The sequence below is a fragment of the Bombus terrestris genome, unplaced genomic scaffold (genome assembly GCF_910591885.1).
Source record: "Bombus terrestris unplaced genomic scaffold, iyBomTerr1.2, whole genome shotgun sequence".
Taxonomy (NCBI): domain Eukaryota; kingdom Metazoa; phylum Arthropoda; class Insecta; order Hymenoptera; family Apidae; genus Bombus; species Bombus terrestris.
The window spans coordinates 89,832-107,935 of record NW_025963553.1 but is presented as its reverse complement, the minus strand read 5'-3'; the positions used below and the strand labels follow the sequence as shown (position 1 = coordinate 107,935).

The window sequence follows — 18,104 nt, the reverse complement described above, 5'->3', positions numbered from 1 at the left end:
GCGGCCGTGCAGTGACTTACAAAAGTTTCGAACTCGCGGACGTTTAATCACGTTCCCTACTCCGAAGGGGTAAGTACAAAGTTGCTCGTCTCAGTACTCTTGTTAGAAGTTTTATCATCTTTTTCATTTCGTGGTTACAAGCTTTTCCAGGAAATTCTTATCGTTTTACAAGAGCTGTGGGACACAATGACGTCAGCTATCGATCATATACGCGAATTTGTTGTAAATTAATTAGGAGAATATCTGGAGTTCTTTATCGTTGCCAGCTGTAAAATATTAGAATTTTTCATTTATAATTCTCATATTTTCGACTCTTCCGTTGCCAAGACCACCTTGAAAGATTTTTGGTATGTTCCATCAGCCTTGTTAAAAGTGTGCCCATTGGTTAGCTATATTGATTTTAAAAATCAATACGTATATCAAGTTTATTATCTCACAGAAACAAAGAAATTCGTTTTATTAATGAATTTTCGATGTTTCTTCTCAGTTTCCTTTAGCATCGAACGAAGAACATTATATGATCAAACGTTTCATCGTTCAGATCATATTTCGTTTAAAAAGATTGAAATTGATATTGAGATAAAATCAAAAAGTATCCGTTGTTCTCGAACATTCTAGTATTCCTTCGCCGCCCGGGAGAAAGACAGGTATGAAGAAAGAGGATATTTTTTTTATTAACTTTTTAATATTGATATTTCGACAAATATTGACGTGTGCAGTGAGAAAATCAAGTGAAATTTTGAATAATATCGTTTTAATAATTTGTGAAACGAATTAGTTTGGTTTTTTCCATTTTTATTAGGTTCCGTCAGTGCTGATTGACGCGCCACTCCAGTTTCCATTTCCGTTTCTCGAAATTTCCCACGTCCTTAGTCTTTGGGACTCTTTGCCCAGGTAACCGCATTGCTTCTGGGTACGTCTCACCGTTCGGGTCTCTCGAGCTTTCGGTGTCAGTTGTTACCGTTGAAGGAAGAGAAGCTGGTGACGGATATTATCGAATAAATCGTTTATTCTGGAAAAGTTCGAGTAAGTTCGTTCTGTTTGAATAAATCAAGACATAGATCAATTTTTATCGTATCATCGTGATTCGCCATGTCGTACGTTTGGTTTCGGGATACCATATGTTTTTAATTTTTTACTTTTAATTTGACATTTTACGCCTATAATCGTGACAGGAAGATACTTTCAATGAATTATAAATATTTTAAATTATAAATTATAAATATTTGTTATAAATTACAATCATACTACGGGGAAAAGTGAAACATATGTTTTCTTGTGGAACATGTGATAGTAAATTATTCGAAGCATAATAATGCTTAATTAAAGATCTATACGGTAACATTTGCGGACGAATATTGGGGTAATATTATCGCGTCGCTTTAATCTGGCATTTAATGCTTTGATTGCGGTCTTTGAAATGGCATCACAGATGCTGGTATAATATCACACGAAAAAGGAAGGACCAGTGGTTGATGTTGCAAGTGCACCAGTGCGTTGCAGCCATCGGGGGTGGCTTTGACGCCGGTGCCGAGGAGAGGCGCAGAACGTGTTCGATCGACCCGCGAACGCAGCCCGTGCTCATACTGTGACAGAGTTCGTTTCAGTTAGTCTCAGTCGCTGTTTGCCCGTCGACAGCGTATAGTCGCGCCGGCCAACGATTATTTTTTCTTTTTTTGTTTCTCGATAATTCTCTCGCAACACTCGTTCTATACGTACACCATCAGTTTATCGCGTGATCATTGTTCCCGCTTCCCCTACCTTGTCACGTTCTTCAAAGAAGATTTCCCTTCAGTTTTTTGTTGTTTGGGGAAAATTCATCGCTCGGACACATGGATTTATCGACACGACGGTTTATCGAGGCATCAGCGTGATGTGCTTTTCAAGTTTCATATTTTCTCTATGATACTTTCTAAGGAGAATTTAGAATTCGGAAGATATCAATTTCCAGGAAATATAGGTCTTTATGAGATAGATCGATAGGTTTGAATTTAATTAACTCTCTTATAATTGGTATTTCAATTTTTTAATTCCTTAAATTCAGCTTTCTTTATGCTGTTAGACGATATAACGCGGGCATTTTATGATATATCGAATATATTCGTATATATTTTACTTTATACATTCGATAAATTTCCTTGGTTGGCCGGCCTGCAACCCACATACGGCACTTAATAAAAATTTGTTTCGTTAGAGGTCGGTGTTTGTTCATCTTCGTCATAAAAATGTCATGACGTCATATCATATCACAAGGGTTCTTCTGAAAGCTAGATATTCGATAACAAGATTAATGGTTTTCGGTAGCTTGCAATGTCAAGCTTTGAACTGGCGGGATCGCCTTGCTGTCAAATCGCCATTCAGCAGCGACCATATTCTTTAACTACGTTCAAGACGTATATCGCGCTACAGAAACCATCAAAGGAGGATTTAAATTTGCAAGTTAGTTGCCTCTTAGAAACGAGACAGTTGGTTGTTACTTGTTATCCGTAGTTGGTAGTTGTTCTCCTTAGTCGCCGCATATTATAGAGACGACATTCATAGTCACCAGTTGCCTTCGCTAATAGTTTCTTGTTGTCTGTAGTTAGTTCTCGTCATCGCTATGTATTCCATCAACCACGTAAAATTTAACATATAGGATTTTATTCTTTTTTATTCTTTCTGTAGAAAGATTCTTTAAGTAATATGAATTTAAGTAACTATCTTATGATACAATAAAGTGGAAAAACGATTATTTTACGTAACGTAATTTTTTAAAGAACTTTGAATTTAAAGGATTCACAGATAGATATCTTAAACGTAATTAAACCCTCCATATCGTAACAAATTAAAAGAAATTGCGCAAGAAAGTACAAATACATTTAATGCATAAAACATATATTTAAAATCCAAATGTAGGCGTTGACGCGTGCGTGCTACATGTTCGAAACATTCGTTACATCCGCGATAAAATTTGTAACGACGAAGAAGCTTAACATATGGTGTGCTTCAAGACGACAGCAAAAAGTGTTGGCGGATTTTTCGAAATTTCTTCCATTCTTAATAAAAATATATTGTATAAATATAGTAGGATTTTTCAAATTTAAATAGTTATAATGATTTGAAACTTTACAATCGTACGGTTCTGTTTTATCCTTTGAATATACCTGTCATTTTCATATCTCCTTTTAACTAAACTAAATATTTAGAAATCCTATAATTTGTACACTTCTATTTGTGAATAAGATCGATGAAATTAAAGCGTAACTATGCTTTCAATAATGGCTTCGATGTATTGCTCACCATTATGGCGGATTAACGTCTCTAAGTGATCGACCTTAATCACTAAATGGCAGCCGCGATTCAGTGGTAGAGCCTTACACATGACGGACATTGCAAGCGCTTCTAAGACGTCTATTGTGAAACGTTTCCAATAGCATCGGTTACGACGACGGTGAAATCCGAATAGAAATATATATCGCGTATCGCTTCAGCCTGACATGTCTTAAAATAGAATCACAATTTTTCGTTCTTTAAAAAAACAAAAAAAGTCTATAAAAATTACATGCAAATAAAATAGATAAATGGATAAATGGTTGTACAAATTTATAAAACAGATATTACAAATATACGTAAATAAATTATATATTTATAAATTGTTTGTTTAAATATCTGTTTGTTTAAATAAATAAAAGGGATATTTACGACTTACAATGAACGTAGTCCTATTTTTAGTTTTAAACAAAGCAAAAACGGATAACAACTTTTTAAAATGTAAAACTCAACGCAACAGTGGTTTTTTTTAATTAATCAATAACGTTCAAAGTTAATTAATTTAGAGTGGTTTGTACATTTTGTATGCTCGCCGTATTTTAACGTTTGATGTGTAACGTTTGATGTAGTACTTGATGCCCGAAAAATCGAAAAACAATTAAATTTGATCGTTTCGTCGAATTTACAAGTGTGTATATTCGTGTGAAATCCTATGTGCTTGTGTATGCTGATGTGAAAGGCGGTAATATATTTTTCTTTTTTCGATTATTGTTGTCAACTTTTGTGTGGAATAAATCAATTCCGTGAATAGAAGTGCAATCAATACAGCTTACTATGAAATGATAGCACAACAACAGTACATATCGCCATTGACGTCAGCTTCACAAAATTTCTCGAATATCGAGGTTGTCCATTTGGGTTAAGAATTTATTTCCACAAATATTGCCACAAGCACGAATATCTTATGGAAATCCACTGTATTTCCACTGTAATTTTTAATAATCAGATTCCATATCGTATGCTACGATTCGAGGAAAATCCGCAGCTAATTATTATCTTTGCTGCCTTTAAATACCATAAATAGTCGTCCGTAAATTTTAAAAGATTTTCTGTGCCATACTTATATTGTGTATTTTAGTCTTAAGGTGCGGGTCGTGTTCAATTAATTGAAAGTGATGAAACTGTAATGGGTCACGATAGTCAAATATTAAAAATGGTCTCGTTGGCTACATTTAAAATCTTTACGAGATATATATGCATAGTACGTTGCTACTAGCAACGGGTAGCGATGAGCAATAGAGAACAGTAGCTTCCTTATCTCGTCGTGATTATGTACATACCAGTAATGCACAGTACTCGTACTGAATATCTTACAACATCTACATAGATTTTCAGATTTGTTTCGAATATTACCAGCATAACCATGATAGTAGAATTCTGTTACAGTATTAATTCTATAGTGCCGTTATGCATAATACAGCCCTAAAATGTTTCTACAAATATACGAATATTTTCGTCAGCTACTATATTCCAACCATGGCTTATTATGAAAGGAAATATATAACGAAATTACTTGTTTTTTTTTTTTTAGACTAAATTAGTTTAATTTGAATAATTTTAGTAATTGTGTAGGATCGAACAACAACTTATCATTAGCTTCACTCGAGACTTGATTGCACGTAGCAACGTAATTGCGTTGGAACTGAGGGTAGAAAACAATGTCAACCGTTAGACGCGTCTGTCTGGCGAATGTGTAACGCGTGAATAATAGATGCCGGCAATCACGTGAACCCTACTTATAGCTGTTTCGGCTTATATCGTAGCATTCAACCTAGGGTATAACGATAAGGATCATTAAAAGTTCAAAGAAGTTCGGCTGATCAGCCTCATTTTGTTCCATTTTTTAATCAAGCGATGAATCGACAAATTGTACAGATTTCGATGGTTATCACAGTTCTCTGGGAATTTTAAAGCGCGGTTCGTCGAATTTAGTCGGATTGGCTACAGACTCTTTTACGAGCAGCTTGAAACTCGATCTAGTTTCGAGAAAATGAAAAATTCGTTTTATCTCTTTGTTTCCCTGTTCCTTCCTTCCTCTTTTCTTTGCTTTTTACATTGCGTTAAGACCGGCTAAATAATATTGATTGCCATGGACGTTGGCTGGTTTAAAATCACTGACATCGACGATAACAAAAGTAAGTTTGATGATCATTTATCTGAGCCGGTGTTATTCGACTTGAGCTCTGCACATTTGTTAATATTATTCTAGTAGGGATGAGATACTACAAATTTTAAATAACTTTGATTAAAATTATATTATAAAAATTATATTACATTAACGTTTAGAAGTCAATAAAGTGGAAAGAATTACGCGAGATAATGTAAATATAAATTATATTACAAGGAAACTAGGTAATTAATTAATAGGAAACTAGCTAGGTAATTTGAAACATTCTGGCTAAAATTGCATTCTTTCAAAGTTAGGACGTACAGTATTTACAAAGTAGATTAAGTATCAAATGGGATACTTAAGAAAATTCATGTTATCATTCTTTAGTAAACATTTTCAGGTAATAGCCTTCTGCAAAAGCTGCTTTACGTTACGTTAACGTATTCATTATTAATATTAATCATATTGTTCTTATCTCCTAGGGGCATAACAATCCATTTTTATATTGTGTTAAAGCTAAATTTCTATTAGATTGTCGCAAAATTTTCTTTCGTTTTATAAAGAAATGATAGATACACAACATTTTTTCTTTTATGTTATTTTATATTAAATTGGAGAAAGGTGGATCGCACATAATTCAATAAAATAATATAAAGCAAAAAATATCGTACATCTATCATTTCTTTATAAAACGAAAGAAACATTTCGAACAACCTAATATTTCTCTCCAACGACACTTCTACGATGTTAAAATATTTGATAAAAATATTTGATAAAAATATTAAGAAATTCTAATATTGATTTAAACGTATCGATTTATTTACTTTTCGCTGCCAGAAATTGTTAATTATGATTTCCACTTAAAAGCGTATTTCATATTATGAGGATAAATGATCAAATTCATCTCTAATATACACGTTAGAGAGTCATTTATAGCTGCAATCCTGTTTACCGCTCATATTCCTGGAACTCGATAATTCACTAGGCGATTGCTTTAACCGTGCAGAATACATCCATAAATAATTAATCGCTATTAATGTTCCATCGACTTTTGAAAATCCCTGATGTGATCTATTTCACTTAATGAGAATACGTGTAAAGTGAGGTTATTGCTTGATTATCTTTAGTCGAATAAATCGAGTGATTCAAATTATAATGCGGAAGAAAGTCAAAACTATGTATATTATTTTTTTCAATTTTTATGTATCATTTGACGGAAGGAAATTTGGTAAGTAAGGTTCACCTTTTTTGATGTCAATGATTTTGAGATATGTTATTAAGCTCCAAATTCTAAGCAATCTTCTATATATATATATATATATATAACATACGTATAATAGCCAAAGTTCAACTACCAAGTATACGCAAAGCTTTTATTTTCAATTTATGCGATACCACTATGTTTCATGAATTTATTTGCTAACGGTATTGAAACAAATAACAAGCAGAGGACGAACTATCCGTGAACTGTTTTGCCAACGAGTACGCTTCCAATATTTTCTGTTTGAGAAAACACACTTGTTGCTGTTGCGACTCCAAATATTTTTACAGCCGACGCTTTTGCCATGAATCATCGGCTAACATATAAAATAAAGAAAAGCCATAGTTGATTGTAATGGAAATTTAGAAAACCTCAAACTCGATATAGAAGGGAAAAATAAAGGAAAGGAAGGGAGAGATAATTGGAAGCTTGGGGCCAGGTTTAATTCACTGAAACCAGGCTGCTTGTGTCATCACGAAACAGAATTGCCAGTACGTCATTTCTGTGCTCCCGTCCTCGTAAAAACGGTTTCACTCGTTAAGAAAAAACGAATAGGCGGTGAAGAGAGAAAAAAGCAGACAGAGAGCGCTTTTAAAAAGCTGACGAAGCGTGCGTTGCCACAACGAGACACACGGTGCTATTTGTCGTTTTAAATTGCGCCGCAACTTGTTTTTGAGATCTTTGCTAGAGACACGTGAAAACACGTTGGAAGTATATTTCTTGTTTTTGTGGAATTTAGCTGGAAAATGAAAAATAACGTAAAACATGTACTTACGACTTACAGAGTAATCGAATGTATACACTATAATAACCAACGATTTAAGGCTTTAAAAGATCGAAAGAAAAGAAAAGAAAAGAAGAAAGATAATATGTTGTGGCAGTCTAACTCGATCTAAGGAAATAGAGAGGGAGGGGGGGGGGCAAAGCTTGTTAATCTGGAAAGAATACAAGCATCAATTTCAAGCACTTATAGGGAATCAAGCGGGCTTGTTAAGGTCGTAAGTTGGACAATTATCCCGTGTTAGGTTCAATCAGCTTAGTCTTACACAAAATTGATCCAATCATGTGAAAACAAATGTATTCTGATTTTTGTCGCAGATATTTCTGGTCTACGCACTCCAGTGCCCGCACAACTTATATTAAAACACCTGATTTTCCCATTCTACAGCAACAAATTTCCTGATCCTTTACAACCATGAAGGACTTGTATGCGAAAATACTTGCTACGATCATCTGTTTGCAGACTATTTTCGTCACTATCTTCCCGTTAGGGGCTGGTAAGTTGATACTGATTAATTATACCATCGAAATTCTATATAATGGCTACGAAAAATATTTGCATCATTACCCTCATTTCCTAACGAAGCGCGTTTTTTTACCAAGTTTTATATTTCATTTCATAGTATCAAATCCCTGTAGTTACACGAAAGTATTAAATGATAGGAAATTTGATATACACGAATTTAATTAATTAATAAGTTAGTCGATATACAGCCATTATTATTTCATGTGAAATATTACAACGTCAAAAACTTAACGTTCTTGTACGTACAGTATTAATCACAAATTGTAAGAATGTTTACTGATAAGCAAAATAGATAATATGGAAAACGCAGACCTATGGAAAGAGAATTCCTGACATTAGACAGGAATACGGGATTGCACGAAATATTTTATGGTATGTCTAACATGGAGAATATATGCGGCGAAGTACGAAAAATTCATCCTGAGATATGTATACGACCTACGCGGTACGGGACGTGTTATAAATGGTTTCCGCCACTCAGCCGTATTTGAATTTGTGAACACGATCGAACAAATGACGCGACAATTATTAATTGTCGTCTCTGCCTTAGTAACGATTCGCGTTGGAACGAGGTCGAATCGTTCCGATTCCACGCGCGATTAACAAATAATTACAGTGGACATCAATTACTTGGATGACCTTCGTCATTTCAGCTTAAAACGATTAATTTGATCAAACCAAGCAATTATTTCAATTAATACAATCTGCACTTTAAATTCGCACGTCTTGTGTATACACACCGGGCCAGAGAAAAGTTTTCATTCGTTCGAGTAGAACCTTCGTAGTCCTTGAGGACGCGTGTCGCTTCTCGTGTACCTAAAGTTTCGCTCAAATTAACCGTTTTATTTGAATTCGATCGAGTGAAAACCTCTTTGTCACCGTGAGTTTGTTACTTAATTGATACTCTTAGATGCCCTTTGCTTTCAATCTCTTACATCCATTCTTAATTAGTCAAGTCGTTTGACTTTTGACAAGTATTTTGAAACCATTTTACTAACACGAACCTACTTTTTTACTTGAGATTATCCGCTATTTTTATTCAAATGTATATGTACGTATATACACTTTTGAATATTAAACGAACCTTCTATTATACCTATATCCTTTAAGCGCCGTTTTAAGTTTCAAGAGACTTTAACTCGGATAGCTCGACTTGGAGTTCTAACGTATACTGTGAAGCACACTTGCGAAGTAAAACAGCAAACACGATATAAAAACTTTTTCCCCATGTAAGAAATCGAATAACCTATTTCAACGGTGCTTTAATCTCATCGATGAAGCATCGATGCAACGAAGAAGCATCGTGATAGCCGCAATGCGGATCCGTTGAACAAAAATTTCCTGGTACGGTCGTTTTCGTAATGTTATTAACCGTTTTAGTGTCGGATGTTTCAAGACTCCGTATCGGTTTGTGCTATGCAGCGCGCTAGCGCTTCGTTTATTTATTTGCGAGGAGTACCGATCGACGCGATCGCGCTGCCCTTTTTCATCCTGTTTTTTTCATCGAAATATACCGTTCGACGTGCTCGCGCTTCATTTATGCTCTGCGTTTCGTTTGCGTGATAACATTCTATAATGCAGGATTTGGTTTTCCGATTCAAGAGGTAATTTTTTATATTGGTTTTTTTTTTTTTTTTTTGGTTTATGATTATTTGAAAAACAAGTAATTACGAGAGGAAACTCTGATATGACTCGCGACGAGCACGCTTGAGCGCGTTGCGAATTAATGATCGTGACCATACATCGTGGCACAATTTACCACCGTACGCGAATAGAGCGATCACGCTGCGTGGCGTTAAAACGGTTAGCGTAACTGCGCGTACGATTGTCGAGTGGCAAAGATATTGACGCTGGTAATCGTTTTCAGTGGCTTTAGGAGAAGATTGTACTGATTTTGAAGGAAAAGCCGTCTCGCATGGAATGACGTACGTGCCGGGACCATCGGTTTGCAACCTCTGCGTCTGCTATCATATGGAGCCAAAATGGTGCCAGGCTATGTTCTGTTCACCTCCTTTTGTAAGTATATGCTCATTCTAAGAGCAACCAGCTGAACACAACCATGAGAAACTAAAGTACACCGTTAACGCTTGCATGCTGGTCGTTAAAACACATGCTGCGCGAATAGGGTACACAGCGATTCATTTAACTCGCCTTGAATTAGTTTTAGAAAGACAAACATGGACAGGGATAATTTTTGTCACGAGCCGTTCAATTTATTCGTTCATTAGAACGAATTAATTTACACCTGCTGAGATCGCGATTGATGTGACAAATTCGAAATCTTGTTCCATATAAATATTTTTAAACAAGCACGTCGTAAGCTTTGTATATTTTTTAATCGCAACGAAACTGTTCAGAGAAATGCTGAAATTATTAATTAGAAAAGGAGATTTCTACGCATCGTTGTAAAAGTGTCAGGGAAAATATTCGTGAAACAGTTACGTTGTTACAGGTTCTACAAGAAGAAATATTGAAAATCACGTTCCACTTATTCAGTTGCACGTGTAAAAGGTATCTTGCGTTCGCGCAAAAAATCTCTGAAGGATACATGCTTTATAATAATTGGAGTGTCGAAGTTGTTACGCGGATCGGCGTACACGTACCTTTTAATGAAACTAGGTTACTCATTCGTTATTCGTTCCTAATTTTCAGCTTCACGATTTTTACGCAATAAAATTTTATACACCTGTTCGGTTTATAAATGATTCAATTCAAATTTAACAGAATTAAAGTTGAAATAATCATTTGTGCTTCATTAAGAGGTTATTTCAGCATCTCGTTTTAATATTTTTATTGGTAATATTTTGTTAATCGTTATATTTAAATGGAGTTTTTCAAAGGAGAGACATTTTAAGGTAGGAAATGGACATACATTTATAATAAGAATTCAGAAGAAAGAATATTTCATACAGAAAGAATTATTCCGTATGTATAAATAACTACGCTATGAATTTTATATGTATCGGATATTCCTTCTGGTTAATGTATCTGATGTTTTTTCACGCGAGGTAGCGTATATTTGCATCTATATGTCTCTTCGTTTCTCAGTAGTAAAACTTAGCATTCATGCGGCTGATAAGTAGTTACGCACTGACAACGAGAAACATAAAATGAGTAAGAAGCATGAGACATTCTATAAGAAAAATAAAGTTGTTTTTATCTTTCATTGCATATTCGTCAGAATATTGTTAATAAATATTTAAGTTAAGATTTCAGTTGAAATAAATACATAGGATTAGACATTTATTTATATATGTATCTATGAACGCATTTGACATAAAATTTTGATAACGACTAAAATTATATATTCTGATATTAAATTAATTTAATGAGAATAAAAAACTAATTTTTTTAAACAAGATTTTGTATAAAGTTATATTTATTAGGAAAAGTTCGTTCATCCCTTTATAATATCATAGGATTAGACTCATAGCTGTGTAAATCATTTCATGGAATAGTATATGTGTGCGTGTGTGTTCTAAGTTTTTATCATAAAAATGCTAAATGTACTAGGAGACGTTTTTAAAAATTCATAAATTTTTCTTCATCAAACATATCAATCGTTATATTGAAAAGTTAATTATCTTTTATTTGTTTCGAGTTGCACATTGATTGAGACATTCGTGTTGGTTATAATTGCGAATTTAACGCAGTTAAACGAAGTTGTTTGAATCCCTTGCGAGCATGTAAATATATCGTCGAATTAATAGGTCAATTACTTGAGGTTGGAATTGAAAGAAAGGGAAAGGTGGAGGAGAAGTCTTACGTTTGAATGCGGGACACTTTTAAAGCCCACAGTTCGCTGAAATTGCCAGAGAATTCAATTAAATGGCAAATTAAACCATTGAACTGAATCTGTTTCCAATCGCGAGCTTAGAAGTTCTATCCTTTGAATTTTTATATCAGTCAACTTTCTTTTTGTACGTACGGTAACGAATATAATTCATGAATTAATGAAGTATGTAATTGGATGAAAGTTCTTCTTCCTGGATTCAGTATAGACTAAGAAAAATTATATAATAACGAAATTATCAACTTAAAATTGATAGAGTGTATAGCTTTTTTTTTTTTTTTTTTTTTTTTTTTTTTTTTTTTTTTTTTGCGTGAGGAGGGGAAAATGCTGTTACGCATACCCAGTGATGCGGATCACTGGGTTATGTGGGACTCGGGCGGATGTTGTTGCCATACCCACTAAAAACCCCTCCTCCTTTTTCCTTTGCTTTGAGGACAGACAACCCCGGTAAAACCTGTCGGCAGTCATCAGGTTGTCCTTTCATGCCCCGTTGTATCTTCTTCTTCGGGCAGTTATTCTGTATATTCTGTATTGCTCTCGTCATCTTCTCAGCTAGTTCGGAATACTGGGCTGATCTCCTTCTGTGGTTCTTTGTTGTCTTGTATCTCTGCCTTCACTGCTCCGAGTAGTTGTTGTTGCTCTCGTTCTCCTCCTTGCCTCCTTCAAGGCCTTCGTTGTCACCCTCCTGTGAGACATGACGGTCTTGCGAAATTGCCTGAATTTATCCCAGCTCTCGTTCTTGGCGGTCACCGTGGCGATCAGATTGTCCACGTCTATCTTCTCGCCAAGAGCGTTCTCCAGCTCAATCCTTCTGTCCGTTCACTTCGGGCACGTGAACAGGGCGTGCTCTGCATCGTCGTTAGGGTCTCCACAGTCGAGACAGTTGCTGTCGCTGCTCTTGCCAATCCTCTTTCTATAGACACCAAAACTCCTGTAGAGGTGGCCGTGTGTGCGTTATATATTTATTGGACGTGCGTGATAGTTGTAGTAGTTGGGCCTGGTCCGCTGTAATTGTCACTGGGGGCTGTAGATGTCGCTGCCGTCGTCCGACACTAGTTAGTGTCGAGTGGTGGTATTTGGCTTGTCGAGTGCCGCCACACTCCCATACCCGGTTAACAGCTGCATGGTGTGATGATCGATGTCCATCTTCTTTTTTGTAAATAGCAGCGCACTCGGTATTAATTTCCTTGCGCCTCCAGTTCCTCCATTTCCCTGCGCTTTCAGCTCGTTGCCGTCATCCGCGTCGATCCTGGTCTTATGGATCTTGTTCCTCTCGTAAGTCTCTCCGAGCATCTTTATCTTTATGTAGATCGGGAGATTCCCGGTCAACGCGCAAAGTGCCGCGTGGGAGACGGTACGGTATGCCGTCGTTGTTATGCACAGGGCCGTTCGTTGTGCCCGTTTCAGCTTCTTCCTGTTCTTATCGGTATTCGCTAAGCTAATTCTTCTTTCTGAACCCATACTGCCTCCGATGGAACGGGTCCGTTCCGATGCATCTCTCGATGATCTTCTTAAAGCATTTTTCCCAGATCTTGCTCATGGCTGGGAGTATGCTTATCGGCCGGTACGCGATCCTTTCCCGGCTTCCTTAGCAGTATTACTCTGGCCGTCTTCCAGCAGTCTGGTTCCAGCTTGCTTCCAGCTCCTGCTTCCAGCAGTCCAGGAGTCTTCCATCGACTCCTGCAGCCTTCTTGGTGTTCATTCTTCCGGCGGCATCGACGACATCGCCTTCGCCGATGACGACGCTGAAGCTGATGCCTTCTTCTTCTTCGGTCTCTGCCTCTTCGCGGCCCTCGTAATGGGAGGGTCCGTGTCCCATGGTGAATAGCCTCTGTAGGACTGCTTCCACCATGTCGATCGGCATGTCGTTGCTTGGTTTCTTGCTTTTGCATCTCTTCATGACTGTGCGATAGGGTTTGCCTTCTTGCTTTTCTGTATGGATGGAAACGCGTTCGAAAAGTAGAACGGAGTAATTAGCGATGCACGATCCCAGGCTGGTGAATATTTTTCCATCGGGAGAAGTCAGGTCGAGCGATACAAGATTTATATGCTCGTTCTGCCAGTTATTTCAACGTCTGTTACGCGATAGAAAATGAACATAAATGAATAATAAATGTATTACAGCCATAAAGATTGCTTGATGTACGCCACCGTTTTTCCCCTATTTCTCCGATACAATTTTCCTTCTTTTTTTTTCTTTGCGAAACACTTTACTAATCGCGAGAAATTGTATTGCCGCCTGGTACGTATTCGAATTATCCTCAATTATTCTCGGTTGTTTCCGTTTCCTTTGGATTTACATAAGTACTCGTTTGATGTACGTGCAGAGTGAGATAATAACTATTAACAGCTATAAAATAAGAAGCGAAAATACGTTGAAACTCGATTTCTAGATTCGCGAGACTTTGCAGAGCTTCGAAACTCTCGTGTTTCAAACCTAATAAAAAGTTGTAGAGGGAGAATTACATTGCGAGATCTGTTAAGGAAAATCGTATCGTTGTAATAGGATTATTTCAGCGAGGGAAATTCCGTGTTGCGTGTAACGCGTTGCAAAGCCATGAGCTTTCTTTCGGGTTAATATACATAATCGCCTTATCGAACTTTCCATCTCACACGTGAATTTTGCATTTCAATCTTCTTACTTGCAGTCCAGTCCAGTTCAGTTTAGTGTGACTAAGCTAAATGTTTTATAGAGAGACGTACAACTCTATGAAGGGGAGATCAATAAATTGGGTTATCTTTAAATCACTGACAATTATTTCATCGACACGATTTCACCGGCAGCGAATTCACCGGCAATGTCTATCAAAGTTTATTTACCGATACACCGAGTGAAATCACCACAATCATTTCACCAATATTCTCCTTTGTCGATAATTATCATGCTTGCCACTACATGTTATCGTTGATTATATGTCTTTATTTACACATTCGTTTACGCGCATAACGAGATAAACGAAGAAACGAAAATGTTATGTTGTCATGATGTATTGTTAAATTACTAATTAACACGAGTTATATATCTACCTACATGAAAGCTTCTAAATATCAATTATAATTCATGAAAGCACGCAAGCTATTTTGCTATGCACAAATAGAATTATAAGGAAATGTTACGTGCTAATGATTTAACGAAATCTATTCCTCTGTACATTTGACATTTCTGTATTATTACTTGTGTACTTTCTGCTCTTGTTTACGTCATCGGAAGTAAAAATACGTTAAGCGAATCAGCTGATCTATTTGAGCGATTCAATGGCTCGGTCTTCTCTTATGCGACTACCAAGTAGAAGATAAGTTCTTCTAGATAAGTTATATAACATTTTATAACATCCAAATTAACTATTTTTTTTCTTTTTCTTTTTCTTTTTTTTTTTACCTGGGGGAAATCCGCTCGGACACGAAGCCACTTCTTAAGTGGCGTGGTAGTGAACATCCAAATTAACTGGGGCACTAATTAGCTGAAGCTTCTAGTCAAACCAGGTATCAGTCTTTGTACGCAAAGGCATTCATTACAATCGTTTAAAGTTTGAAGAAACACCGTTACAAATTCGTGATATAAGAGAAAGCGATTCAAAACTCGGATTCATTTGTTGGAACGACGCCGTGGGCAAAAGTACATAATGGAAAACTTTCTTCCAAGACCAATTGATAGCGCTGACGTAATTAAAATGTGACGATATTGCCAGCGACGTTTCTCCAAATAGACGACTAACTTATTTACGAATTGCCGTAACACGATTGCCGCTGGTAATACGGTTAGTAATCACTTTATTGAATTTTCGCTTGGCGTGATATCGTCGAGTTCCTAGAGAGATTCTTCTCCCTTGTAAAACTATGTTTCTGCAACGACTGTATTTGTTGAATTGCCGTTCGTGAACAAGTCCTTCTCTTTATTACGTGTAATAGATTCTTCTTTTTAAGTTTTAAATTACATTGGTAATTTTCTATCATTTATTACTCGAATATGGTAATTTTTTCTTAAAAAGTTTGCTTTTTCTACAATTATTTTACTACAAAACCCATCAAAAACATGATGTATGTATGTATATATACTCTCAAATATTATCGGTTTATTCTCAAGCTATAGTTCAATTTCGGAAATTGCCAATTAAAATCATTAAAAAAAAAAAAAAAAAAAAAAAACACACACACACACAGAAAGTTCGTTAAAATATGCGATTTTCCAATCAAGATATAGAATTTATTCGAGTAATATAGATTACAGTAGCGATGGTGACGGCAACGATGAATGGACTGATTCTTCGTGCGAAAATAAATTGGAAGCGCAGAACGATGCATTGTTTCAGGGAATATCGATTTTCAAGCATGGTTTTAAAGTACGTGTGCGCGTGACTAGATTTGTTAATTAATGCCGCTCCCAGATTTTCAATATATAAATGTGACACCTACATATCTTTAAGCTTAAAACAATTGGACTAACAATTTCGTTAAATTTAAATCAATATTTATCTTTTTAAACGCAACAATATTTTTAATGACAACTTCACGTGTAAATCGAGTACATACATATTCGATCGTTCTTGAAAACCTGATTCTCTGCGAAGAGAAAAAATCCTTGAATAAAGATTTGATCTACGTTTTATATGCTACGTTTTACATCCACCTCTTTTCAGATATACCTCTCTATTTAAAATCATAGATCGTCACACTCTATAGGTATTTCCTTGAAAAGATTAAAGTCGTTCTGTATAAAAGCCAATTCAAAGGGGAAGGAAATTCTGCGAAAAATTCTTTCAGATTTGCCTATGTTTGAGCTCGAATCAAAGCAATCCTGTATAATAGGATAGGATGATAGGATGATTCTGTATTATTCCTTGTGTACTTTCTGTTCCTGTTATTTACAATAGGATGATTATGCGTTTAACTTCTCATAGAATCTCTCTGATTCCGTATGATATCATCAATGTTTTTGAAATATGTTATTGATGTCGTAACGTCAACCGTTTCCATTGCAAATTCAATTTTGAATCGCAATTTCCATGTTTGCGTGGCAAAAGCGTAAAATCGATAACGCACGCAAACATGTCTTCTTTGCTAATGGCGTACTATAAATATAAATATTTGAATAAATATTGCGAATTTCATATTGCTAAAAGATTTATACTATTTGTTCGTAAATAATCGTCGGATCTATATTTAAGTTGAAACTGCTGATGAAATTTTGTTTCATAGCACAAATTATTCTTCCCGAAATGTACGTTTAGTGTTATAATATATTTGACCAATGGTTCTCAAATACTAGTTTTGCAAAGGCAATGGTTGAATTGGAGCAATTCTTTTTTCTTTCATTCTTTGAATGACCTGGATTTTCGAGTAGTCTAGTGACGATTGATCCGTACAATTAATCGATTTCTTTTTATTACAGAGCTGCAAGAAATTCCGCATTGGACGCCGATGTTGCGAGTTCCAGTGCGTGGATGAGGTTGACACAGGCTATTGGTTTGGATCTGATGTGGTTATTGTGAATCGTTCATCTAAACTTGAAAAACATAGTGTATTATGGATGCTGAGTTTAGTGATAGTAATTGTAGTATTTTAATTTCTCAATAAAGATTCCGATGGCGCTGTGGACAAAATTCGTAGCTTATAAACATCAACGATTAGTTTCAGCCATCGGGAAAAGAAGTAGTGTATGTATGTAGTGTGTTAACGAAGTAGTAAAACGTAGTGTAAAGAAAGTAGTGTAAAAGTAAAGTAGTGTAAAATTAGTAGTAGTATGTAATTCGCACAAAAAAGTAGATATTAGTATTGATGTTATTGTATTCCATATTTGACCTTAAAATATGAATAAAATCTAATCAGTCTAAGTATTAATGAAATTTCAAACATTTTTTCTAAAAGAACGCAACTCTCCTTTCTAATGAGCACTATATGATGCAATAGAAAAACAATTTGACACTGAAAATTGTGGTCAAGATCAATTTTGCGCTACACTTATTTAACCAATTTTCATCAAATCGAAGGTGTAGAATGGCTTGAAAAAAAAACCGCGATAAATACTTTTTTGACACTTTGTACAAAGGTGTATATCAATGTGTATATCTATACACATACTCTGTATGTGCATATCCGTGGAATATATATCCGTTTTTCGAAGCAAAATGTTATCTACCTGTTCAAAAGGGCAAAGCAAAAACACTACATAGAGGGTTTGTTACTGTTGACACTCTGTATTTCCGTGCGCAAAGTATCCAACCAGATATCGAGGAACAGCTTTCAGGGAACGAGATCGAATGTTTATTGAACATACCTATTTGATCGAATATATTTAGCAGCGGACTCAATTTTAATTACAATTTTA

At 35.7% G+C, this 18,104-nt stretch overlaps 1 protein-coding gene across 4 annotated transcripts; it reads left to right on the top strand.

Annotated features, from left to right (window-relative positions):
• Positions 1–9: 9 nt before the first annotated feature.
• LOC125387065 lies at positions 10–17,613 on the top strand. 4 transcript variants are annotated; one of them, XM_048414229.1, is made up of 4 exons: positions 10–69; positions 7,779–7,957; positions 9,854–10,002; positions 17,169–17,613. In XM_048414229.1, exons 2-4 carry the CDS (start codon positions 7,876–7,878, stop codon positions 17,340–17,342), a joined length of 405 nt encoding a protein of 134 aa, XP_048270186.1. In that variant the 5' UTR covers positions 10–69; positions 7,779–7,875; the 3' UTR covers positions 17,343–17,613. The 4 variants fall into 4 exon arrangements, with proteins under 4 accessions (XP_048270186.1, XP_048270184.1, XP_048270183.1 ...); XM_048414227.1 differs by lacking the exon at positions 10–69 and adding an exon at positions 859–1,026; XM_048414226.1 differs by lacking the exon at positions 10–69 and adding an exon at positions 3,856–5,444.
• The last annotated feature ends 491 nt before the right edge of the window (positions 17,614–18,104 follow it).

Coding starts and splice junctions, on each gene's coding strand:
- LOC125387065 (XM_048414229.1), top strand. CDS start 7,876: ATGAAGGACTTGTATGCGAAAATACTTGCTACGATCATCTGTTTGCAG. Junction 7,958..9,853: donor TATCTTCCCGTTAGGGGCTG/GTAAGTTGATAC, acceptor AATCGTTTTCAG/TGGCTTTAGGAGAAGATTGT. Junction 10,003..17,168: donor TGTTCTGTTCACCTCCTTTT/GTAAGTATATGC, acceptor TTTTTATTACAG/AGCTGCAAGAAATTCCGCAT.